Below are 27,513 nucleotides of genomic sequence, written 5' to 3'. Positions count from 1 at the left end.
CTATACGAATGCGCATGTTGCCCGCCCTCTTAAAAGGGGAGGGGGTGTCGCACTAATATACAATGAAAATTTCAACCTTACCCCTAACCTAAATAATAAATATAAATCGTTTGAGGTGCTTACTATGAGGTCCGTCACACCGCTACCTCTCGACCTGGCTGTTATCTACCGCCCCCCTGGGCCCTATTCGGACTTTATCAGTGAATTCTCAGAGTTCGTTGCTGATCTAGTGACGCACGCCGACAATATAATCATAATGGGGGACTTTAATATCCATATGAATACCCCATCGGACCCTCAGTGCGTGGCGCTCCAAACCATAATTGATAGCTGTGGTCTTACACAAATAATACATGAACCCACGCATCGCAACGGTAATACAATAGATCTAGTGCTTGTCAGGGGTGTCACCACCTCCAAAGTTATGATACTTCCATATACTAAAGTAATGTCCGATCATTACCTTATAAAATTTGAAGTTTTGACTCTTTGTCAACAAGCTAATAATAATAATAACTGCTATAGCGGCCGCAACATTAATGCTGCCACAACGATGACTCTTGCTGACCTACTGCCTTCGGTAATAGCACCATTCCCAAATTATGTCGGCTCTATTGATAAACTCACTAACAACTTTGACGATGCCTTGCGCGAAATTATTGATAGTATAGCACCGCTAAAGCAAAAAAGGGCCCCTAAAAGGCGCACCCCATGGTTTACAGAAGAAATTAGAGCTCATAAATTATCATGTAGAAAACTGGAACGCAAATGGCGCGCGACTAAACTTGAGGTTTTCCATCAAGCATGGAGTGATAGTTTAATAACTTATAAACGCATGCTTACCTTAGCTAAAGCTAAATACTACTCAAATCTCATCCGCCTCAACAAAAACGATCCTAAATTTCTGTTTAGTACAGTAGCATCGCTAACCCAACAAGGGACTCCTCCCAGTAGCTCCACCCACTCGGCAGATGATTTTATGAATTTCTTTAATAAGAAAATTGAACTCATTAGAAAGGAGATTAAAGACAACGCATCCCAGCTACAACTGGGTTCTATTAACACAAATACGACTGTATATACGACGGACACTGCCCTCCAAAATAGTCTCTCTATTTTTGATGAAATAACATTAGAGGAATTATTACAGCGTGTAAGTGGGATAAAACAAACAACATGTTTACTTGACCCACTTCCTGGGAAACTTATCAAGGAACTGTTTGTATTATTAGGTCCATCAGTGTTAAATATTATAAACTTATCACTTTCCTCCGGCACTGTTCCCCTAGCATTCAAAAAAGCGGTTATTCATACTCTGCTCAAAAGACCTAACCTCGATCCTGACCTCATGGTAAACTACCGACCGGTCTCCCACCTTCCGTTTATTTCCAAAATTCTCGAAAAAACTGTTGCACAGCAGCTAAATGAACACTTAGTGACTAACAATCTCTGTGAACCTTTTCAATCCGGTTTCAGGGCAAATCACTCTACGGAGACAGCCCTCGCAAAAATGACTAATGATCTATTGCTAACGATGGATTCTGATGCGTCATCTATGTTGCTGCTTCTTGATCTTAGCGCCGCTTTCGATACCGTCGATCATAATATTTTATTAGAGCGTATCAAAACACGTATTGGTATGTCAGACTTAGCCTTGTCTTGGTTTAACTCTTATCTTACTGACAGGATGCAGTGCGTCTCCCATAACAATGTGACCTCGGACTATGTCAAGGTAACGTGCGGAGTTCCCCAGGGTTCGGTTCTTGGCCCTGCACTCTTTAGTATTTACATGCTGCCGCTGGGTGACATCATACGCAAGTACGGTGTTAGCTTTCACTGTTATGCTGATGACACTCAACTCTACATGCCCCTAAAGCTGACCAACACGCCGGACTGTAGTCAGCTGGAGGCGTGTCTTAATGAAATTAAACAATGGATGTCCGCTAACTTTTTGCAACTCAACGCTAAGAAAACGGAAATGCTGATTATCGGTCCTGCTAGACACCAACATCTATTTAATAATACCACCTTAACATTTGACAACCAAACAATTAAACAAGGAGACTCGGTAAAGAATCTGGGTATTATCTTCGACCCAACTCTCTCGTTTGAGTCACACATTAAGAGTGTTACTAAAACGGCCTTCTTTCATCTCCGTAATATCGCTAAAATTCGTTCCATCTTGTCCACTAGCGACGCTGAGATCATTATTCATGCGTTCGTTACGTCTCGTCTCGATTACTGTAACGTATTATTTTCGGGCCTCCCTATGTCTAGCATTAAAAGATTACAGTTGGTACAAAATGCGGCTGCAAGGCTTTTGACAAAAACAAGAAAGTTTGATCATATTACGCCTATACTGGCTCACTTGCACTGGCTTCCTGTGCACTTAAGATGCGACTTTAAGGTTTTACTACTTACGTATAAAATATTACACGGTTTAGCTCCAGCCTATCTCGCCGATTGTATTGTACCATATGTCCCGACAAGAAATCTGCGTTCAAAGAACTCCGGCTTATTAGTGATTCCCAGAGCCAAAAAAAAGTCTGCGGGCTATAGAGCGTTTTCTATTCGGGCTCCAGTACTCTGGAATGCCCTCCCGGTAACAGTTAGAGATGCTACCTCAGTAGAAGCATTTAAGTCCCATCTTAAAACTCATTTGTATAATCTAGCCTTTAAATAGACCCCCCCTTTTTTAGACCAGTTGATCTGCCGTTTCTTTTCTTCTCTCCTCTTCTCCCCTGTCCCTTGCGAGGGGGAGTCGCATAGGTCCGGTGGCCATGGATGAAGTGCTGGCTGTCCAGAGCCGGGACCCCGGGTGGACCACTAGCCTGTGCATCGGTTGGGGACATCTCTGCGCTGCTGACCCGTCTCCGCTCGGGATGGTTTCCTGTTGGCCCCGCTGTGGACTGGACTCCCGCTGATGTGTTGGATCCACTGTGGACTGGACTTTCACAATGTTATGTCAGACCCACTCGACATCCGTTGCTTTCGGTCTCCCCTAGAGGGGGGGGGTTACCCACATATGCGGTCCTCTCCAAGGTTTCTCATAGTCATTCACCGACGTCCCACTGGGGTGAGTTTTTCCTTGCCCGTATGTGGGCTCTGTACCGAGGATGTCGTTGTGGCTTGTACAGCCCTTTGAGACACTTGTGATTTAGGGCTATATAAATAAACATTGATTGATTGATTTGCGGCCACCATTTGTATTTTTTTTTACCTGCAGGAGGATTATGATTAATTCTTCAACATATAAACATATCATCAGTCGGCATCATAGTGAGAGCAGACATTGTACAGTAATGGATTGTTTTCTCATGTTCGTAGTTTATATTTGGTGTTTAGCACTTAGCAATACTGCTACATGATGCTTAGTGTTTCACTAAAGCTTAATCTGTTTATCACTCAGCTTCAAAAACTTCTGGATTCGGGCTGCAAACAGTCCATGATCCACCAGAACCTGGTTCGACCTTGGGCGTAGAGGCAGGGGACACAGAGGAAATTTAGGTGTATTCATGGGGATGTGCACGAGTACCCTATTGTGCCAGTGGAAATTTGGTATAAGGGTCAAAAACATAGTGTCAAGGTTGCCGTAAGCGCGCACCTTACGCATCCCGTAATTTTAGGGACAAATTGGCCGGGATTTAACCATCTGGTGACATATTGTGTGGGGATGCGTTCACGGGCTGTAGGAGAGGGGAGTATCCGCGCAGTTCTGTGGCGATGCGGGTTCATCCGGTACTGCCGAGCGGGAACCGGTGGGGGCTTCGCGGGAGCAACCCCCCCCCCCCCCGCCCCGGTTAAAACCTACAGAGGATTTTCCCCTCGAGCAGTCCCGGGATGAAACCTTGCGCCCGGCCTGGGACCAGGTAGATTACATCGACGGTCAGCTGGTGCGCCCGGGGAAAACGCGGGTATTCCCCCATTTTTCAATTATTGGGGATATGTTATACCGAGTGGGTCGTGACACTCAGACCGGAGAGGAATACACCTAGTTGTTAGTGCCAAAACATCGCCGAGAAATGGTTTTCCAGGCGGCGCATTTTAATCCTATGTCTGGCCACATGGGGTATGATAAGAAACTTAATCGGGTCATGGTCCGATTCTATTGGCCAGGCCTCCGGGCAGACGTGCGCCGTTGCTGCGCTGCCTGCCCGGACTGCCAGCTGGTGAACCCAGCGGCTACCCCAAAGGCGCCCTTGCGCCCATTACCGCACATGGAGGTCCCGTTCGAGAGAATTGGGATGGACCTCATTGGACCATTTCACCCGAGCGCACGGGGATACCGCTTTGTGTTAGTCCTGGTGGATTACGCAACGCGCTATCCCGAAGCAGTGCCCCTGCGCTCTATCTCTGCCAAGAGTGTTGCGCAAGCTCTGTTTCAGGTCATCTCCCGAGTTGGAATCCCGAAAGAGATTCTGACTGACCAGGGTACATCCTTTAAGTCATGCACGACAAAGGAACTATACGAGTTACTGGGAATTAAGGCCATCCGCACCAGCCTATATCATCCACAAACAGATGGGCTGGTGGAGAGATTGAATAAAACGCTAAAAACCATGATCCGTAAGTTTATGCACAAGGACAAACCGAATTTAGATAAATGGCTGGACCCCCTAATGTTTGCGATGCGGGAGGTACCCCAGGTGCGGCCGCAAGTAGACAAGACAGCGGCGATCGCGGCCTGTCCACCCCCCCAAGATAAAAAAAGAGGTGAGGCAGTTTTTGGGACTGGCTGGATATTACCGACGATTTATTCCCCGGTTCGCGGACTTGACCAGCCCACTGATTGACCTCACCAGAAAGGGTGCTCCAGATCTGGTCCAGTGGACGGAGCAGTGCCAGCGGTTGTTTGAGAAGGTGAAAACAGCCCTCTGCGAGGAGCCGGTACTGCACATGCCTAACTTTACCATCCCTTTCTGTCTGCAGGTGGACGCGTCAGGCCGGAGACTGGGGGCGGTGCTGTCCCAGAGGGTGGAGGACGTCGACCGCCCCATACTGTACATCAGCCGGAAACTCTCAGACCGGGAGGCGAGGTACAGCACGGTGGAGAGGGAGTGCCTCGCCATCCGGTGGGCGGTCGGGGCCCTCCGTTACTACCTGTTGGGGCGCGCCTTCAGTCTCTGCTTGGACCACAAACCGCTCCAATGGCTACACCGCATGAAGGACGCCAACGCGCGGATTACCCGGTGGTACCTTGCGCTGCAGCCCTACAACTTCCGGGTGGTCCACAGGCCGGGCGCGCAGATGGCCATGGACGACTTCCTCTCGCGCCCTGCTATGGGGGAGAGGGGGAGTGGCCGCGGCCGGACAACTGCCCGACCTGAGTCTGACGGTGGAGGCATGTGGAAGGGCCGTGGTCCACGCGTTCCCTGCGGGCGGGGTGTGTGCAGATGCCGGCCATGAAGCAGCAGACAGGTGAGTGGATATCTCAGCTGGAACGAGTTATCTAATCACCTGTTCCTTTATTTAGCAGCATCGGAGACCAGGAGGGAGAGGAGACGGCTGGGAAGCAAGAGGAGAGACAGAGAACCAGAGAGATTGCTGGAAAGCAACAGAGACTTTGAAAAAATAAAATAATAAAAACTATTGTAAACGCTGCATCTGAGGGTTGTGCCGGTGTCCTGTGGTCATAGAAGAACCCGGAACGAACATACTTTCACAACTATATTATAATGATCTAAAATAGAGCAGATTAATGGTAAGAAATCCTATTAAGTGATTTGGTTATTTTAAAACCAAGCCAATATTTGGGTAATACAGCACCAGACCATTGGCAAAAATGGTCAGTGTTCTGTTTTAACTCAAGCAGAATGAGAAAACAGACCAACAACCAACAAATCAGCTCTACTTAATGACTATCTAAACTTTAACTTGATAATCGACACAAAGACGGAACAAAAAGCAAGCCCAATTCAATAGTACTATTTGTCTCTGTTTTAGCACGTTATTAATGAAACACGTCGTGTGGAATAATAGTCTGTTCGAGAAGAAAATGAGTACAGGGGAAAATTAAATTCATAGGGAAAAAGAGAGGGCCACAGAATTGTTGTTCATCCTAATATATGCCCATTTTTCTCTCCGTGAATACATTATCTCATCTGGCCCTTTTAGTAATGTCTCGATAACAGTCAACATCCAAAATACCTTTTCTTCTGGGCAACACACTTCACCGTGTTTACCGATCACTTACTTAATCATCTGGCTTAAAGTCCAAAGTAAATTGTCACACAATAGCATTATGAGAATAAAAAAAAAAAACCTTATATTTTAAAAACAAAAACTTGTAGGAGCAAAACCTGGTTGTCAGTATATTTATTGTACTTCCAGACGAATGAACATTAAACTCAGATGGGACTAAAATGCATGACAACGAGTCATAGACAACGCAAAAAAATCAAGTGTGATACTAAGTCCTAAAACAGCACTGGAAGATAAACAAGACGTTCTGTAGAATGTACTAGAAGAAAACCAGCAACAGCACTAAACATTGTTTAACTGCTGACGGCTCTCCGAAGCGCAAATGGCAACTTAAAATATATCCATTTTTGTTATGATGCACACCAGAACCAAATGGATACTTGCTCTGCACATGTTACACCTATCTACAAAGTCTCATGGCTATATCAGTGCTGTGGGTTTTTTATAAACCTGCTTACTTACAACCATTGTACTATAGTAGCACATGGATATAAAACAATACTACAACGTGTGTCTCTTTATTTCTATGCTAGACTGAAGTAACTATTAGAGGGTGACATTGGAATTGATGAAATATGAAATACTGTAAGCAAAATGAAAAATAGATAAAGTATCTGGTCTGTTTTGTTGTAATAAATGCCAATTGATCTTCTAGACCTAGAGCCATCTATCAAGTCACGGTGGGACATTCCAGGTTGCTTTGTGGATGCTGCTCATTGAGCCACAGCTCCATCAAGGCAAGAAAGGCGGTAATTTCTTCATCCTGAGATTAATTTGATGGGGCAGGTGTGCATCCACTTTGTTTTGAAGGTTGATGGAAAGGAGGAAAATATGCAGATTACATTCTTTTTTAAGCCTCAAAACTTAAACTTAAAACAACATTTTATCTCATATCTATTGGTTGTGTTTTTCACCTCATGCCCCCCACAGAAGAACCCATTGGAGGTAGTAATTTTTATTCCGTAAACATTCTCCGGGTTGTCTATCCTCACAAGGTCCTCTTAAAAATACAACAAGCAATTCTGTTATCTTAAGCTCATGCTCGACAATCAGTTAGTAGTAAATTACAGACATGGTAGTATGCTGTGTGCACATGCTGCTGCTTTGTCAACACCAATCAATCAGCATCCATGCACAATTAAATCAATTGAATCAAACCTAACACAACACATTCCTAACGACAGCACACAGCCAAACGGGTGTCCCACATATTCAAATGCCAATCAAATCATAAATAGACGATGATATTCAAACAACTCTGCTGACTATAGCTATGATTTGGTGTTGTGGATGAGTAAAATATGTATTTAATTGCCTGTGTAGGACTTTTATATAATTTTTGGTATATTTTTTCTCAGCAGTGGTCATTAGCTATCTCCACCCTCCTATTTGACTCTGCTATTGTGTCTTCTTGTGTATATGTCACAGATGACATTCTGTAAATGTCAGCAGCTGTGGTGCTGTAGCTAATAATCTGTTGTTAGAAGTACACTCCTAATCCGTTGATGTGCCGAGGTAATTGATTGACATAACTCGATCCTACAAGTTTGTCAAATTATCGGCCCATTTCTAAACTATGTTTTGTGTCAAAAATTTTGGAGAAATGTGTTTTGGCACAACTGTGGCCTTTTTTAGATGAAAATAGCACTTTAGATCCATTTCAGTCTGGATACAAAGCTCTGCACAGTACTGAATCTGCACTTTTAAAGGTTTTTAATGGTTTGCTTTTAATGTCTGACTCTGGCAGCTCCGCCATTTTAGTGCTTTTAGATCTTACAGCTGCCTTTGACACAGTGGACCACACAATTCTTTTAGACCGCCTGAGAGACTGTGTGGGTGTCAGGGGGACTGCATTAGAGTGGTTCAAATCCTACCTGTCAGAGAGGTCCTTCTCTGTCAGGCTGGGGGACGCCACCTCTTCTTCTGCTCCGCTTTACTGTGGTGTCCCCCAAGGATCTATTCTAGGCCCCATCCTGTTCGCTCCATATCGCCTCCCGATTGGAGAGATCTTTAAGAGGCATGGAGTGTCTTATCACTTTTATGCAGACGACTGCCAAATTTATATGCCGATTTCAAAAGGCCACGCCCCCTGACACCCCTTCTCAACTGTCTATGTGACGTCAAGGCTTGGTAAGCCCAGAATTTTTTAATAATGAATGACGGAAAAACAGAAATTTTAGTTTTTGGTCCGGCCCTCACTGACTTGGGACCATTGCAAAATTATGTGCGTCCCAATGTCACCAGCCTTGGCGTCATTATAGACAGCGATTTTAAACTTGACAAACAAGTCAATGGCGTTTTAAAATCGTGTTTTTATCATCTTCGTCTTATAGCAAAGGTAAAACCGTTTTTATCTTTTAACCTTTTTGAACAAGTCGTGCATGCTTTAATTTCAAGTCACCTGGACTACTGCAATGCCAAAAAGCTCTCTCCCGCTTGCAGTTAGTCCAGAACGCGGCAGCACAACTTTTAACAGGGGCCAGGAGACGCCAGCATATCACCCCAATTCTTGAGAGTTTGCACTGGCTCCCTGTTCATCTTAGAATTGATTTTAAAATCTTGCTGTTTGTTTTTAAAGCTTTACATGGACTGGCACCTCAGTATATCTCGGAGCTCATCCAAATTTACAATCCTGCGCGCACTCTGAGGTCCGAGAGCCAGCACCAGCTCGTAGTGCCCAAGACCAGACTTAAAACCAGGGGAGACAGGGCCTTCTCTGTGGTCGGCCCTAAGCTCTGGAACACTCTGCCCCTCCATGTTCAAACTGCTCCCACAGTGGAGTGTTTTAAGTCTCGTCTTAAGACCCACTTTTATTCTTTGGCTTTTAACACTACGTGAGTTGTGTGGTACTCTGTCCTCTGTTGTCCTCTGTGTTTTTTTTTATATAAATGCTGATTTCTATTTACGGTTTTAATTGTTTTTTCCTTTTAAAATCGTTTTTAATCATATGTATTTTATATTGGTTTTATATGTATTTATTTTTTTGTTTTTATTCAGTCATTGGTGGAGCCAAGAATAATATTTGAATATTGTTTTTAATATTGTTTTGCAGCACTTTGGAAACATTTTGTTGTTTAAATGTGCTATATAAATAAAGTGGATTGGATTGATTGGATAACAACTTGTATCAATCATAAGTGGGTCTACTTGAATAGACATACCTTGATTTGTATAAGCCCCAAAACATTTTCCAAATAAATATGTCTTGGTTTTAGTATGATTAAGCACACACTGGTAACTCAATATCTATGATTTTTTTTTATTGAGTATGGCTGCAAAATAAACCACCATAGAGCCGAATAAAGTAGTAATATACGATAACAGTACAATCAAAGAGAACCTTTGAGTCCGTGTTTTCAGAATGTCACTGAAGGCAACCCATTGCCAAGGTAAGTCCAGCTAAACTCAAGGGTAATACAGAGCTTACTGTTTTGTGGAGAGCAAAGCAGTCTTGTGTATTTGTGTGATTGCATCACTTGATGTCACAGCCGTTGTCCATGAGCTGAAGAATGTAACAAGAAAGCCGTATTTGGATAATAAGGTGAGAAACACTATTGAATTCAACAGAGAAGTCTAGGCAAAGTACTGAGCTGGTATTCATAAGGCTCTCCGTCTGCTCTCCAAACCACCTGTTGAGTCTATTATAAAAGTACACATGGAATCAAATGTTCATTTATCCAGGTAATTTTTCTGCATGTAAATATTAATTATTAATTAAATTAAAGTACCAATGATTGTCACACATACACTAGGTGTGGTGAAATTTTTCCTCTGCATTTGACCCATCCCCTTGTTCACCCCCTGGGAGGTGAGGGGAGCAGTGGGCAGCAGCGGTGCCGCGCCCGGGAATCATTTTTGGTGATTTAACCCCCAATTCCAACCCTTGATGCTGAGTGCCAAGCAGGGAGGTAATGGTCCCATTTTTATAGTCTTTGGTATGACTCGGCCGGGGTTTGAACTCACAACCTACCGATCTCAGGGCGGACACTCTAACCACTAGGCCACTGAGTAGATATGTAGTTATTCTACATCAAATGTGTTTTCTGTTAACATTTAAAAGTTTGTAATTAATAAAACCTGTACAAACTTGACAGCTCACGCAATTTATTCAGCGTCTTTGTCTTCATATATATCCAGATTCCACAATATCTACTGATTATCAGAACATCCACAATTTTGGGAGGAAGAGAAACAAATATAATCATTTAGCACCGGCAATGTGATTTATCAAGCCTAAATGTGTTTGCGGACATGAACAGTTGCACATAAATGGCTGTGTCATTGTGGCAAAGTCTTCTCTGCAAAAACAAAGGGCGCAGAGTGAATCCTGAGACTGTGTGCATGTCGACATATTTGAACTGTCAGAAATTACAATAGTAGACACATCATCGATTCAGCAATGACATTTTTGAGCTGCTGGATGACTTAAGGGCTGACCTGAAGCCAGCAGACACCACAACAAATCAATTCATCTCCCATACAGTGGCGGGCTGTTAATTTCACACCTAGGCCTTCAGTGATGCCCTACTTAGTCTGACTTTAATGAAAACCTCTCATAATACCATAAATGATGTCACCACATGACCACGGCTGGAGAAATCCTATGCGGAAACACATTTGCACACTACTGCGCATTGAATCACCTCAATAGTGTATAAAATGGGCTATTTGTCAGTGTTTTTAAAAAATTTCTCTATGTGGTACTGTCTAAATTAGAATATTTCTAAAAACATTAAACGTCAAACAAGTAAAGAAATAAAATAGTTAATCTCACAATTTGCAGCACCCATCAGAAGCCGTAAGCCAGGGGTATCGCTCATAGATAGATGGCTCATTTGATTAGAAGTGGCGTAACAATCTCTTACTGGCTGGGACAGGTTGGCTAGCTCGAGAGTCGGCCGACCTCGTCTTACGAGATCTAGGTTCTCTTGAAATGTTTGTCTTGAAAATGGCCTTGCAAGTTATATCTGCAACCTAATCAACGTTTTGCTCTCCTTTGGTCATTGAGGGTTAACAAAGCAAGTAGATATCAGATTTCTCTGTTATCCGAGTCTGGCTCCGATGCGCCTCGACTGATCAGCCATGCACTTTCGCTTTTGCAACTCACAACTTGCAACTCACAACTTATGATTGGATACGTACTTCTGACTCACAAGTGAGTATCCAATATACAATTATATATTTTTATTTGTATGACCATCAGCGAAGAAAAATCCATAAATTATCCACTCCGTCTCATAAACCGCAGGGTTTAGAGTATCGGAAAAAGGTAGCGGCTTATAGTCCAGAATGTACGGTACTTTTATATATTTAGGGAAAGTAAATAAAAAAACAAAATTAACTTACATCAATTCATAAAATACTGATAAAAGTACATTTAAAAATATTTATGATCACGATTTATGTTAGACCAGCAGAGAAGGTCTTGCGGCCTCTGGAGGCCCACCATTGCTCCAGGCAGAAAAAACTGCTTATTGCAACACTGCATGTCTTTGTGCGGCAGTTAGTGGCTCGTCTCCCACAGCGAATCTTCGGCGTGCTATAAAGTTTGTTTGACCTAGAGAAGCTGTTACGGCGCACGCACAGTCTGTTTCTCCCTCTTCGGCGGGAGCACTCAGCGGCTCCACTGTGAGCGCATCCAGACACGCCCCCACGCGCCCTGCGCAGACCGCGCACACACAATCTTCAATCAACACACCTGGCAGTGATTACAGACTACAGGATAAGGAGCCTCACCGCTGATTACTCTTCGTCGGAACGTAGCCCTGTTCACAGTAAGCCTCACTTCTCTGACTTCCCACCTGCGCTCTCTTGTTTGCTTGTTTTCCTCGTGTCTCGTCCTTTCGTCGCCTCTCATTTCCCCCACATTTCCTTGTATCAGCTTCTGCTGCGCACCTCCGCTGCCGTTTCCCCACCTGGACCTAGATCCGTGGCCAATTACACCCTGGAGTTCCGCACCTTGGCGGCTGAGAGTGGATGGGATGATAGAGCTCTTCTGAGCGCCTACAGAAGAGGCCTTAATGAAACAATTGAGGATGGAATGCTGCGAGACAGGCCATCTTCTTGTCATGACCTCATTGAGCTAGCACTTCTTCTTGATCAGCGACTTTCGGAACGCAAAGCTGAGAGAGAGAGCGACCTTTGCAGCACGACTGTGGCAAGACCACTTCGCCCTGCCAACCGAACCCTCTTGAGACAGACAGGTACAGTTAATTCGGTTCCAATCCATCCACCAGAACCGATGCAGATATGCAGATCCCAACTCACCTTCGAGGAACGAGACCGGAGATTCCAACACCATCTCTGCCTATACTGTGGTCAGGCGGACCATCATATCCGCAATTGCCCATTTCGGCCAAGAGGGTCGGGCTCACCAGTCAAGGGGATCCTGGCGAGCCATACTACAATCCCCACAACTCCTTCCAGTAGGGACCAGAGTATTCATTTCCCTGCAACTTTGACTTGGGAGGATAGGACACTATCGGTGGACGCCTATTTGGACTCCGGAGCCGACGAGAGTTTCATCGACCTAAGGTTTACCAAGGAAATTGGTATCCCATTAATTCCCCTTGAGAAATTTGTCTCGGCCCAAGCCTTAGATGGTCACCCTTTAGGGCCCATCAAACATCGCACCAAACCCTTATCACTTACCCTATCTGGTAATCATTCAGAGACCATTCGTTTCTGGGTTCTGGACGCCCTAGTAGCTCCTCTCGTCCTCGGCCGATCTTGGTTGATTCAACAGGACCCCCATATTTCCTGGTCTACTGGCAAGATTCTGGCCTGAAGCAACCACTGCCATGCTAACTGTCTCCGTTCAGCAGTGGTACACCCTGAAAAGTCTAGACCAGTTACAACCCCAGTTGACCTCTCCCGAGTTCCGAAGATATATCATGACTTGGCCGCAGTCTTCAGCAAGGAACAAGCTATGTCTCTACCTCCTCACAGACCATATGATTGCTCTATCAACCTAATTCCCAACGCAGTCCTTCCGTCCATCCGTCCATCCGTCCATCCGTCCATCCGTTTATATAACCTGTCCCTTCCGGATAAGCAAGCCATGAGGGACTACATCTCCAAGTCCCTTGCATCGGGAATAATCAGACCATCCAAATCCCCAGTGGCCGCTGTTTTTTTTTTTTTTGTCAGTAAGAAGGAGGGATCACTGCGGCCCTGTATCGACTATCGTCAACTCAACTGCATCACCATCAAGAATAAGTATCCTTTAACCCCTTCTAAATTCATCCTTCGAACCTCTCACTCCTGCCACCATCTTCACCAAATTAGATCTACGCAACGCCTATCATCTGGTACGCATCAGAGAAGGAGACGAATGGAAAAATGCATTCAATACTCACCTGGGCCATTTTGAATATAGGGTAATGCCTTTTGGACTGACCAATGCTCCCGCAGTTTTTCAGGCCCTCGTAAACGACATCCTCAGAGACATGATAGACCGTTTTGTGGTTGTTTACCTGGACGACATCCTGATCTTCTCCAAAGACCCACAGAAACATCAAGAACACGTCCGTCTGGTCCTACAACGATTACTGGAAAACCGTCTATTCGTCAAGGCTGAGAAATGTGAGTTTCACTCTTCATCTGTTGATTTTCTGGGCTTGAGAAGGGACATATCAAAGCTGACCCCAAGAAAGGGAAGGCGGTGGTAGAATGGACTCAACCCACAACCCGGACTGAGTTGCGACGCTTCCTGGGGTTTGCCGGATTCTACAGGCGCTTCATCAAGGACTTTAGTAAGTTGGCCGCACCCCTCCATGCACTTACCTCTACCAACATACCGTTTCAGTGGAACCGAGAAGCAGGAATGGCATTTTGGTGCCTCAAGAGGAGTTCCGTCTCCGCACCCATCCTTGTGTACCCCGACCCTGACTGCCCATTCATCATTGAGGTGGACGCATCCGATTCCGGTATTGGGGCAGTCCTCTCTCAAAGCTCCAAGCAGGACAACAAGATGTATCTATGTGCCTTCTTCTCCAGACGCGTATCCCCGGCTGAACGTAACTATGACGCTGGTAATCGAGAGTTGCTCGCTGTCCACAAGGCTTTGAGGGAATGGAGACATTGGCTAGAGGGGGGCAAGCACCAGTTTCAGGTCCTCACGGACCATCGTAATCTTCAGCATGTCCGGTCGGCCAAGAGACTCAATGACAGACAGGCCCGATGGTCCCAGTTTTTTAGTCATTTTGACTATATCCTCTCTTTCAGACCTGGCTCACGTAATACCAAGGCTGATGCCCTCTCACGTCAATTCTCGGAAGGGATCACCTGTGACACCCCGGAGGAGACTATCCCTCCTCCCTCTAGATTTATCGGCATGGTCACATGGGAAGTTGAGGGTTTGGTCAAGGATGCCCTGAAGGTTAGTCCGGGACCCAAGGAGGGACCTCCCAACAGACTATTCGTTCCTCGCGAGCTACGACCTCGGGTTCTGGACTGGGGGCATTCCATTGTCTTCACCTGCCATCCGGGTTTTCAGCGTACCCTTTCCTTCATCCGCCGGCAGTTCTGGTGGCCATCCATGGCCAATGATACTCGTGAGTTCATCGCCGCATGTAGCACTTGTGCCCATAATAAGCCGTCCCACAGACCGCCGGCAGGACTGCTGTGTCCTCTTCCAGTTCCCAGTCGCCCTTGGTCACACATCTCTCTGGACTTCATCACTGGTTTTCCCCCTTCCCAATGTAACACCACTATACTCAGCCACACACTTCATCCCTCTTCCTAAACTTCCAACTTCTTCCAAGACTGCTGATCTTCTCACTACCCACATAGTCAGACAACATGGCATTCCTGTGGACATTGTCTCGGACCGTGGCCCTCAGTTCACATACCGGGTGTGGCAGAACTTCTGCAAGGGAATTGAGGCCACAGTCAGTCTTACTTCTGGTTACCATCCTCAAAGCAATGGTCAAGCTGAAAGAGCCAACCAAAGTGTCGAGACCATCCTACGTTGCATATCAGCCAGACAATCATCCTCGTGGATCAAGTTTCTGCCATGGGTCAAGTTTGCCTATAATTCCTTGAAGAGTTCGGCTACCGGGTTGTCACCATTCGAATGCTCATTCGGTTACCAGCCACCTATGTTTCCCCAACAGGAGATTGAAGCTGTGGTTCCCTCTTCCCGTAAACACATCAAAAGATGCCATCAAGTCTGGAAAGCCGCCCGGGCTTCACTGCTTAAGTCTTCCGAGAAGATGTGTCGCAGTGCTAACCAACGACGCATTCCGGCCCCCGCATACTCTCCGGGTCAACAGGTTCTACTACGGGCCAAAGATCTTCATCTTGAGGTACCATCCCGTAAACTTGCACCCCGGTTTGTAGGTCCATACACTATAGAGGCCATAATTAATCCAGTAGCAGTAAGACTTTCTCTTCCCCCTCAGTTAAACGACACCCGGTGGGTGCTTTTCAAATTAAGCCTGTTGTTAGACCCCCCCCTCCCAGGATTTTGGACAATGGTGATGCTGTGTGGACAGTTAAGGAAATCCTCGGGGTCCGTCGGCAAGGTAGGGCTTTAGTTTATTTAGTCAATTGGGAGGGTTATGGGCCTGAGGATAGGTCTTGGATTCCTGCCTCCTACCTTGCTGACCCATCACTTCTAGAGGACTTCTATCGGGCCAATCCAGGAGCTCTTCGGCACTCGTCGGGGGTCTCGCATAAGGGGGGACACTGTTACGCACAGTCTGTTTCTCCCTCTTCTGCGGGAGCACTCAGCGGCTCCACTGTGAGCGCATCCAGACATGCCCCCACGCGCGCTGAAACCGCAGCCGGAGGCAAACATCAATCAACACACATGGCAGTGATTACAGACGACAGGATAAAGAGCCTCGCCGCTGATTACTCTTCGTCGGAACGTAGCACTGTTCACAGTAAGCCTCACGTCTCTGACTTACCACCTGCGCTCTCTCGTTTGCTTGATTTCCTCGTGTCTCGTCCTGATCTTTTGTCGCCTCACATTTCCCTCACAGTTCCTTGTATCAGCTTCTGCTGCGCACCTCCGCTGCCGTATCCCCCCCTGGACCCAGATTGCCTTCCCTGATCCACCGACACCCTGCTTGGACTTTGGACGCCTCTCTCCTGCCCCACGACCCCGCTTGGACCTCGGACTTCCCTGCCTCTTCTCTCTTGAGTTGGACGCCATCATTCCACACGCATTACAACACTCCCTATGGTATTTACATATGTTAATTCCTGCACATAGTTTTACATTCAAACTCATAGTAGCATACACACCCTACGTATTCATTAAGCACTCAATAAATACATTGAGTTTGAGCTTCTGCTGTTGTGCCGTCTCCTTCCCCCGTACCAGTCTTAACAGAAGCGCTTGTATGTTGCCCATTAATGGTGGTATATACCGTAATTTCCGGACTATAAGCCGCTACTTTTTCCCCTCGTTCTGGTCCCTGCGGCTTATACAACGGTGCAGCTTATTTACGGCCTGTTCTTCTCCGACACCGACGAAGAGGATTTCGGTGGTTTTAGTACGCAGGAGGAAGACGATGACCCAATGATTAAAGACTGACTTTTCATATACCGGTAGGCTGGTTATTTTGAAAACGTACAGGCGAGCACTTTGTTTTACTTTGCACCGTTGTATTATTTGTACTCTGCACGAATGCTGTTCGCCATGTCAAAGATGTGAAAGTTTGATTGAATGATTGAAAGATTTATTGTTAATAAATGGGATGCTTTGCGTTCCCAAACAGTCATCTCTGTCCCGACAATCCCCTCCGTGGTAGCAGGAACCCCTATATACTACGCTAATTACACATCAAAACCCTGCGGCTTATAGTCGGGTGAGGCTTATAGACCGGAAATTACGGTATTATAGTTGTCTACTGTATGTTCATTGTAAGCATTATGAGAATTACAGTATGTCAATGATTTAGAGGTAAAATAGTGTCTCCATGGTAACAGCTGGTAGTACACCCAAAGTTTTCATTTGAATAGCACGGTCTGCAACACTTTTGCATCTGTTATCAATTGTGCACACAGTCTTAGAAGATCACCGACTAATTGTATGTGCATTTCATTTTTTGGTTTAAAACACGATATTTAGCACTTATTATTTGGATCCTAGTGGATCAGGGCCTCGATGTCTAAATGCTCTGATGATTGTTCCTCGAAATTACCATATCTACGATAAGTATTTTCACACTATTTAGGCAGAAGAAGTGTGTGTATTTTTTACCACATGTGAATCAAGAAAATGTCCAATACCCATCAATAGAAATATTTCCAGTCTGTCAGTAATATAATGCAAAACATAATTACCCTGATTTTCATGAAGCATCCAGGATGTACATTTGCATGTAATAAGGGAGTGGACTACTTGTGTTGGTGCAGAGTGCAGTGAAGGGATGCCTGCTTAATTATATTTACCTATTCTGAGACGCCATACTCCATCATAGCTTCAATAGATGGATAGACTCAATTGGTGTCCATCATCAGTGAAACCATCTCTATTTACTTCTCCAGTCAACCATTCTTGCATGGAAATGCCACATTTTCCCTTTTACTGCCCACGTTCCTTGTATTAGGTAGATAGCTGAGAAATTAGCCCCGCTTTTCCTCTTCTATACTTCCACCTTATTATTATTTTTTTAACTTTACTTTTTAAATGAGCGCCGTGACATCTTACTCTCATTTTGCTTCCCCACTTTTTACTTACGCTATGTTCAAATATTACAATTCAGGACAATGAGTGGGCTAAGAAGGGGGAAAAAAAGCAGAAGTAGCATGAGTGAAGAGTAAAAGCCAGGCATAAGAAAACGAGCCAAGTACATTGTAGTGATGAAATGTATGCCAACGAATGGGGACCGAGGACAGCAGAGAAGAGCTAGGATATGTGATCAGACATGAAGAAAAGATAATAGCACCAGGGAAACTGTGGAGAGACTCAAGACGTCATACCGCAGGCCTATGAATTATTCATTCAGATACAACAATGACTCAACAACAAAGCTGCTGCCTTCACAAATTGGGGAGGTGTGGTGACCTTGAGCGCAGCAATAGAGAACCTGACTGAAGCCCAAACAGTCTCTGTTCAACTGTCTATGTACATGTGTCTGCAGGACAGTTAATCTATTCATGAATGCATTAACATTTTCTTCAAAACTAACGTTTTGCTATATACGTAAGGCATTGTCTACTGATTGTTTTTATATTATTCTTGTGAAAATATGGACTCAAGTCACAATATCAGATTCATTTGCTTAACCCTCCTGCTGTCCTCGGGTCATTTTGACCCGCCACTGTGTTAAAAACCAAAAAAAAATCCCCTAAACGATATTTTTTTTAACTTGAAATTTTAGGACTTTTCCTAGATTGGCACCAATAGTAGAAAAAGTGAAATGTTGCTTTCATTCACATTTCCATGTAAGCTGTACAAAAACATTTACAAAGGTGGTCTTCGGGTCAAAATGACCCGTGAGTCACAAAAGTGTTAAAATCAAAGTCACAGAGTTATTTATACTTCACAGAATGTTACGATGTTTTAGTTGTTATAGTCCATCAGTAGCAGAGCTCTTTTTCTGTGGATTTGCAGAGATTATAAAGGTGCTGCAGATCACAGGGCCCCGAATTCTGCCTGTGCTGAAGCCATGAGTGTGCGTTATACAGTTGAATAGGCTCTAGAGCTGATTTTTCAGATGTCCAGCAAGACAACTCTGATTCAGAAGAGGAAGGGGAGGATGTATCAGAAGAAGAAGCGGAACACAATCCAGAGCATGATGAATCATCTTCAGAATAACAAAACCCTGAAGCTGAAAGAGAGACTTTTTTTCAAAAAATGGCAAAATAACATGGTCCTCAGCAGCATATGACCATCAAGGCAGGCATGCAGAACAAAACATCATAAATATGACCCCAGGACCCACAAGGTATGCCGTTTCTCATGCCCATGACATTGTCTCTACATTCTACCTGTTTATCACACCAGCAATTGAAAAAATGATCCTGGAGATGACAAATTTGGAGGGTTTTCGCAAATACGGAGACAGCTGGAAAAAGATGTAGGAGACTGACCTGCAGGCCTACTTAGGGCTGCTAACTTAGACGGTGTATACAGGTCCCGAGGTGAGGCTGCAACTAGTCTATGGGATGCAGAGAGTGGAAGGCCAATTTTACGAGCCACAGTGCCACTCAAACTCTTTCACACCTACTCAAGACTGATACGATTTGATGACCATGAGTCAAGACCACCAAGACGTGTGACAGACAAATTTGCAGCCATAAGATTAAGATTAAGATTAAAGATTAAAGTACCAATGATTGTCACACACACACTAGATGTGGTGAAATTTGTCCTCTGCATTTGTCCCATCCCCTTGGGGAGCAGTGGGCAGCAGCGGCGCCGCGCCCGGGAATCATTTTGGTGATTTAACCCCCAACTCCAACCCTTTGTTGCTGAGTGCCAAGCAGGGAGGTTATGGGTCCCATTTTTATAGTCTTTGGTATGACTCGGCTGGGATTTGAACTCCAACCTACCGATCTCAGGGCGGACACTCTAGAGGTTCTGGGACAATGTAGTTCTTCTCAGCACACTGCACACAGATGGTGACGTTAGCGATCGTGAGGACAGGAAGCCAGTCATCATCCTAGACTACAACCCCAACAAGGGAGGTGTGGACAACCTAGATAAGGTGATTGTAACATACAGCTGCAGAAGGATGACTGCCCGCTGGCCCCTGGTCATATTCCACAACATCATTGATGTTTCCTCCTACAATGCCTTTGTGATTTAGAGAGAGATCAACCCGACCTGGATGTCTTGTAAGCAGAACAAGAGGAGGGTGTTCCTGGAGAAGCTGGGAAAGGCACTTCTATTTCCATTCATTGAAAGAAGGAAGCATGTCCCCCGCACAGAAGCCTCAGCAGCAGTTGTAAAAGCTATTCAGAGTGCAGGAGCTCCTGATCAACCTGAGGATCCAACTACCACAGCCACTTCCCCAGCTAGGGCAAGTAAGAGAAAAAGAGATGTCAGTTCTGCCCTCAAAAGAAGGACTGTAAAACACATACTGTGTGCTGCAGGTGTGAGAAATATATCTGCAAAGGCTGCACACTTGCATACTGCCCTACATGTGCCAATTAGGGTTAGTTAATTAGTTAATTAGTTGAATGGGTTATGTTATTTTTCATATTTTTGTATTGGGCATTGTCTTCAATTGTTCACTGGAGAAAGAAAAGAAAGAAACTGAGTCATTGGGATGAATTAAAATGCATTCAAAACACACATTTTTTTGCTTTTCTTAAGCAAAAGAAATTGAAAGCCTACTGAAATGAAATGTTTTTATTCAAACGGGGATAGCAGATCCATTCTATGTGTCATACTTGATCATTTCGCGATATTGCCATATTTTTGCTGAAAGGATTTAGTAGAGAACATCGACGATAAAGGTCGCAACTTTCTGTCGCTGATAAAAAAAAGCCTTGCCTATACCGGATGTAGCTTGACGTCACCGGAGGAAGGACTCCTCACATTTTCCCATTGTTTACAATGCAGCGAGAGAGATTCGCACCGAGAAAGCGACGATTACCCCATTAATTTGAGCGAGGATGAAATATTTGTGGATGAGGAAAGTAAGAGCGAAGGACTACAGTGCAGTGCAGGACGTATCTTTTTTCGCTCTGAGGGTTCATTGGATTCCACACTTTCTCCTTTTTCTACTGTGGATCACGGATTTGTATTTTAAACCACCTCGGATACTTTATCCTCTTGAAAATGAGAGTCGAGAATGCGAAATGGACATTCACAGTGACTTTTATCTCCACGACAATACATCGGCGAAGCTCTTTAGCTACTGAGCTAATGTGATAGCATCGGGCTCAAATGCAGATTGAAACAAAATAAATAAATCCCTGACTGGAAGGATAGACAGAAGATCAACAATACTATTAAACCACGGACATGTAACTACACAGTTAATAATTACCAGCTTGGCAAAGCTTAACAATGTTGTTGCTAACGACGCCATTGAAGCTAACTTAGCAACAGGACCTCACAGAGCTATGATAAAAACATTAGCGCTCCACGTACGCCAGCCAGCCCTCATCTGCTCATCAACACCCGTGCTCACCTGCGTTCCAGCGATCGACGGAAGGACGAAGGACTTCACTCGATCATCCGTGCGGTCGGCGGCTAGCGTCGGCTAACGCGTCTTATATCCAAGTCAAAGTCCTCCTGGTTGTGTTGCTACAGCCAGCCGCTAATACACCGATCCCACCTACAAATGTTTTCTTTGCAGTCTTCATTGTTCATTAAACAAATTGCAAAAGATTCACCAACACAGATGTCCAGAATACTGTGGAATTTTGAGATGAAAACAGAGCTTTTTTGTATTGGATTCAATGGGGTACCAATACTTCCGTTTCAACGATTGACGTCACGCGCATACGTCATCATATATAGACTTTTTCAACCGGAAGTTTAGCGGGAAATTTTAAATTGCACTTTATAAGTTTACCCGGCCGTATTGGCATGTGTTGCAATGTTAAGATTTCATCATTGATATATAAACTATCAGACTGTGTGGTCGGTTGTAGTGGGTTTCAGTAGGGAAAACTCAGTTATTCACACATTTTGTGGTGAATGACAAGTTTTTTCTTCAAGCAAGATGAAATTTGGTGTTTAAATTCAATTAAGCTGCTTATATTAGGGGTTTTGTGAAGACGGGTCATTTTGACCCGGAGGACACGGTGTGTATACAGGAAATGAGGACAACACAAGGGTTAAATATGTATATGCATATTATATTGATTGTAATACCTGAATAATTTACAGTACATAAAGTGTGGGGGTGGGGCTATTTTAATGTTGTAAAAAAGGCTTTATGTACATTTAAAGACATAGCTTTGTGTTATTATTAATGTCAGTATTTCAGCTTTTTATTTTTAAATTGTGCATTGTTCTCTATTCCATTTCTGTGTTTTATTTTTGTGTGTGCCAAATATATATATAAAAAAAAACAGGTGGCCATTTGATTTCTTGCGTAGGGATGGTTTTAGTAGCCTGGCACGAAACACAACACTTAAAATCTAATCAGAATAAGTGGCCACACTCGACAGAAAAAAAGTGACAGTGCTTCCAAATGAACACAATCCCAATGGACGTCACCAAGACATCGCGCAAGTTAACGATAACACTAGCGAAGCATATACAGGTAAAGTCTGATATAAAGCAATGTTGTATAAAACGCAGTCATGCCATGGACCCCAAATTTTTGCCGTTTTTTTTCCACCGCATTGTTTTCACATCATTTTCCAAAATCAATACTGTATTGACCTATTGGTGGATAGTGTCCGACCCAATCTATGACGTCGGAGCACAATCCACCATTCACTTCATGCCACGTGGGAGGCTATCCACCAAACATCATCGGTACTGTCATCAACCCTCGCCGTTTGCAGACAGTGCTGTAAAGCGGATGCGACAATTATTTGTTTACTTTCAAGATGCCGCCCGTGTTTGGCTTTGCAAGGCTTTTTTTCCTTTAGCCTATCTACATCAAGAACCAAACAGACCTTTTTGTTGTCGTTTCTGAAGCGGGTCATTGACGCGTGTTCCCTTCAAAAAAATGTGTCCGTACAACTGCGACGAGACAGGATTATACGGTCTCAACACTCATGCAAGACCAAAGCATCAGTTACGCAGAAAATGATTCAACCAATTTAAAGAGAGTCATGCTACCGTGTACCGTCAACAAGACAGGAACTCACAAACTTAAACCACTATGCCTTGGTAAGTCTGCAAACCCCCGCTATGTTTACCACATAAATTGGGATCATTTTATTGTATTATTTTGAAAAAAGGGTAAAAAGAAGTTCTATGAAACGTGCGCTCGGGTATGATGTAATCGGGATTTATGGACCCTAACGATCGTGTTATATCGAACTTTGAGTGTAATTGTGTCACAGCTTAAATGATGCATCGTCCTGATGACCAACATTTTACTAACACATTTTCTGAAAATGAATCTGGTAGTCATTTCTTATACTGTTAATTAGTTTTTGTGTAATGTGTAGATAACTAACTGTACTTGGAACGCCCCCTTTCGGTTGCCAGAAATTGACATGTTGCACCCTCTTGGTGTGACGTCATCTACATAAGTGGAGCCCATTTCCCCGCATAGACAGTGTGAATAAATGAATGTGAAACTATTATTTTTAACACTTAATTGCATGTTTTGTGTCTTTCTAAACCATGATTACTTCAAAACCAACATGGTTAACATTATGAACGAACAAGAAATGTAAAATAATCTCCATTTCTGGATTCTCCTGCTCTTCCATCTCCTCTTTCATTGACACAATATCCTGAGTTTCATCATGCCCTTTCAGGAAAACATTAGTAAAAGACGATGCAAAATATACAGTAATTTCCGGACAATAAGCCACTACTTTATTCCTACACTTTGATCCCTGCGGCTTATGAAACGGTGCCGGTCATTCATGGATTTTTCATTGCAAACGGCCATAATAAAAATTGTTTAAAAAAATAAAATACAAGCTCATGCACTGAGAAGGTGTGCTTTTTTGTGTAATGGTGCCATTTTTTTTTACAAGTTCGCCTACTTCAGGTGCTTCAGTGTCCTTCCATTTAGAGCTTTGAAGTTACTGGAAGTAAAGTGCCGTTCAGTCTTCTAGCTGTCCATAGCATTTTTACTCGTATGGATTCTTTATTCATCACTCTAAGCATCGTTTGTAAGTTTTACAGTATGATTAAAACTGTTTATACTTACTAAACCATCTCATGTGTGATGTCTGTAGGAATGTTTTCATGCATATTTTTTATGAGCTATTGTAATGTAATGACGCTACCGTTGTTAGCATTAGCTAATATGCTAACACATTTACAAGTGTCTATGTACTATTATTAACTTACAACGGCATTCTTTTTGTATTGTTTAATTTTCACAAATTCCTCAGTAAACTCACCAAGATGTCACTGTGACTTCTGTTTTGTTTGAGCAGCCGTTTTACCGCTGTGTTACAGACACCGTTTGTCCTGTGCAGCTAATATTAGAAAAAAATATATATCGTATTTTTATTTTCCCTAAATTTTGATGGGTGCAGCTAATATACCGGGGCGCTCTATAGTTTAAAAAATACAATAATTGTATGTTCTTTTTCTCTGCTTTCTTTGTTTCGCCGCAGGTTCTGACTGTCCTCTCGAGTGTAGTCCTGATTTTCAGGATTGCATTTTGGTTGGTTTTGATTTAAAAAAATATATATATATTATATATATATATATATATATATATATATATATATATATATATATATATATATATATATATATATATATATATATATATATATATATATATATATAAATATATATATATATATTGTGTCATAAAAAAATACAATCAAGCGTGCTTACGTACTGCAGACTGTATTGATATCTATTTTGATATATAATGTAGGAACCAGAAATATTAATAACTAATAACAGAAAGAAACAACCCTTCTGTGCGAATTAGTGTGAATGAGTGTAAAAGGGGGAGGTTTCTTTTTTTGATTGGTGCACTAATTGTAAGTGTATCTTGTGTTTTTTATGTTGATTTAATAAAAATAAAAATAAAATGGTTTTTTTTGTTTTTTATTTCTTGTGCGGCCCGGTACCAATCGATCCACGGACCGGTACCGGGCCGCGGCCCGGTGGTTGGGGACCACTGCTGTAGATGATGTGAGCAGGCTGATGCAGGCCCGCCCACATTTTGGAGCTAAAAAGTGGGCGTTCCAAAATGTGCTGAAACTGGTTAGAAAACAAGCCGTAAATCACCACTGAGTATTTTGGGGGGAAATTTATCATTTATAATTTTTTTGGTCTAGAACTATAAAATAAGTGCTAAAGTTGTCATCATTAGAGGGGCTCTTAAAACCAAGTCCACCAAACAATCCCAATGCTACTGAGAATGGAGCAGACAGTGGACCATGTGACTCACTCCCAATAGGTGTTCTGTCAAATATTGCACAAGTTCTTTTGTGGTCTTTCGTGCAAGAATGAAAAAAAAAAGCCTGGTGGCTGCACCTCACTTCCCTGTCAACCAAGAAGGAGATTCTCCTTGACACCCCAATAACACCCCGGGATGTCTTTGGCACAGCTGTCATGTCGAAGCAAAGAAGTGTGCGGACAAAAAGAGAAGGATCATCAAGCCCTAAAGATGTATTCACCAAGAAAGTCATCCATCATCTTCTCTTCAGTCTAACTCCAAACTTTGGCCCAAGCTGTGACATATCCACCCCTGAACCACCAGCACCCATACAAGGGCTTTCTCGGTCATGGATCTTCCTAGGCAGTCTTTCCTCTTTTTTGTAGCCCTTGTCAAGGGTGTGTCGTGTAAGACAACAAGGTTGCAGTGATTTTAAGTGCAGACGAACGAGGAGGCAGCGTGCAGGACAAAAAGGGTATTTAATGATTAAACAAACAAAATGCGAGAGCAACAGGGAAGTGCTCTGACTGGGTAGACTATAAGGAAAACAAAACAAAATGCTGGAACACAGCAAAAACACTTACAAAGAATGTGAAGCAGACCGCGTTCATAAAGTACGTGCATACTTGATCTCAGCACGGAAAGAATCATCAACAGTGACCAGTGAATAATGTCCCGACAACCAACTGGCGTCTCAAACTCAACTTATATAGTGCTAATTACCAATAAAAAAACAGGTGAGGTATTGTGAAAAGTGATCAAAGGCTGGCTTAAAGCTGCTGCTGGAAAGGACAAAACAGGAAGTGAAAAACCACAAAACAAGAGCGCAAGACAGGAACTAAAACTACACACAGAAAAATACCAAAGTTAAGGTTAAATTACCAATGATTGTCACACACACACTAGGTGTGGCATTTGACCCATCCCCTTGTTCACCCCCTGGGAGGTGAGGGGAACAGTGGACAGCAGCGATGGCCACGCCCGGGAAGCATTTTTGGTGATTCCACCCCCAATTCCAACCCTTGATGCTGAGTGCCAAGCAGGGAGGTAATGGGTCCCATTTGTATAGTCTTTGGTATGACTCGGCCAGGGTTTGAACTCACAACCTACGACCTCAGAGCGGACACTCTAACCATTAGGCCACTGAGTAGGTCAGAGTTAAGAAACTCAGGATAAAGCTTGAACTGATACAACAGATCATGACAGTCCTCTCTATTTCGAAAAATATAAAAAAATATTGAAATACATTTTGGTATCGGTCCCGGTACCAAACAATTGGTATCGAGACAACGCTGATACACATACAGGTCTACAACAAACACTACATCCATTAAGATTAGAGCTAAAGTTCTCAGTTGTATAGAGCATTACATGGGAATAACAATGGCCAATGGGATGATTGGACTGATGCCCTTTCAACCTAAGGAGGAGAAAAGACAGACCAAGGCAAACTGAATACTATTTGAAGAAGTAATGTGGTTAATGAGAACATCTCTGCTGTAATGGAGGAGCATGATTAAACACCAATTGGGCTGCAGTGTCAATAGGCTGAAAGAAGTTATACGCAATTCAATGACTATAAATAAATAAGCGTCCATCCCAATACAACCCAGCACAGCACAGAAGGAGAATTTAAAGACAAAAATACTCTAAATGTATAAGGAGAGAACAGCCTCTTTCTAATGCTGATACACGGATGATTAAAAAGTTCTAAAGCCAGAAAAGATTGGGATGACACTTACCTTTGTAGAGTCCAATGTAGTGATGACCCAAACGCAGTGAGCATTGTTCTCATATTGAACAGGATAGTTGGGAGATGTTATGATCCCTCTGGGCCCCCGTAGGTTGCTACCACAGGTACGTGCTACATTGGAAGATAAGAAACAGACAAGGTTTTACAACTATTCATATGGTAATACAGAAACAGAAACAAAGATATAGAGAGTTGAAAAATGACTTCTGTGGTTTAAACTTGGCCTCAAAAAGTTGGACTATTTGCATTCAAATTAATTGTGAAAAAAATTCAGACCTGTCAATCAAGTAAACTTTATCAGATGTTATTCAAATGTAATTGACAGCTTTAACAAATACAAGACTTTGATTACGCCAGCAGGGGACGTTAAAATAATATCTAAAAGCTCGACATGTATCCATGAAAATATGAAAAAGCTGCAGGTGGTTGGTGCCGAAGCAGCTATAGAAGAATACTGTAGAAATTCGCTCTCTAAGATAAATGCTGTACATTATTGTAACATTACTTCATAAAACTACCGTATAAGATTTGTAGAAGTGTGTGTTTCTTTTTTGCTCCCTGTTAAAATGGTGATGTTTTGGGGGTGGGGGAACAAGCACC

General features: G+C 43.4%; 1 protein-coding gene across 1 annotated transcript in view; it reads right to left on the bottom strand.

The window, feature by feature from the left end:
- The window catches only part of LOC133633672 (CUB and sushi domain-containing protein 1-like), a 1,183,208-nt gene that overhangs the window by 360,595 nt on the left and 795,100 nt on the right, over positions 1-27,513 (bottom strand). Inside the window, exon 10 of the mRNA XM_062026293.1 lies at positions 26,903-27,024. Coding sequence (XP_061882277.1) covers positions 26,903-27,024 — 122 coding nt within the window. The remainder of the gene's footprint in view (positions 1-26,902; positions 27,025-27,513) is intronic.

This window comes from Entelurus aequoreus, linkage group LG02 (assembly GCF_033978785.1).
Source record: "Entelurus aequoreus isolate RoL-2023_Sb linkage group LG02, RoL_Eaeq_v1.1, whole genome shotgun sequence".
In the NCBI taxonomy this organism is placed as follows: Eukaryota; Metazoa; Chordata; class Actinopteri; order Syngnathiformes; family Syngnathidae; genus Entelurus; species Entelurus aequoreus.
This window is presented reverse-complemented; position numbering and strand designations above follow the sequence as displayed.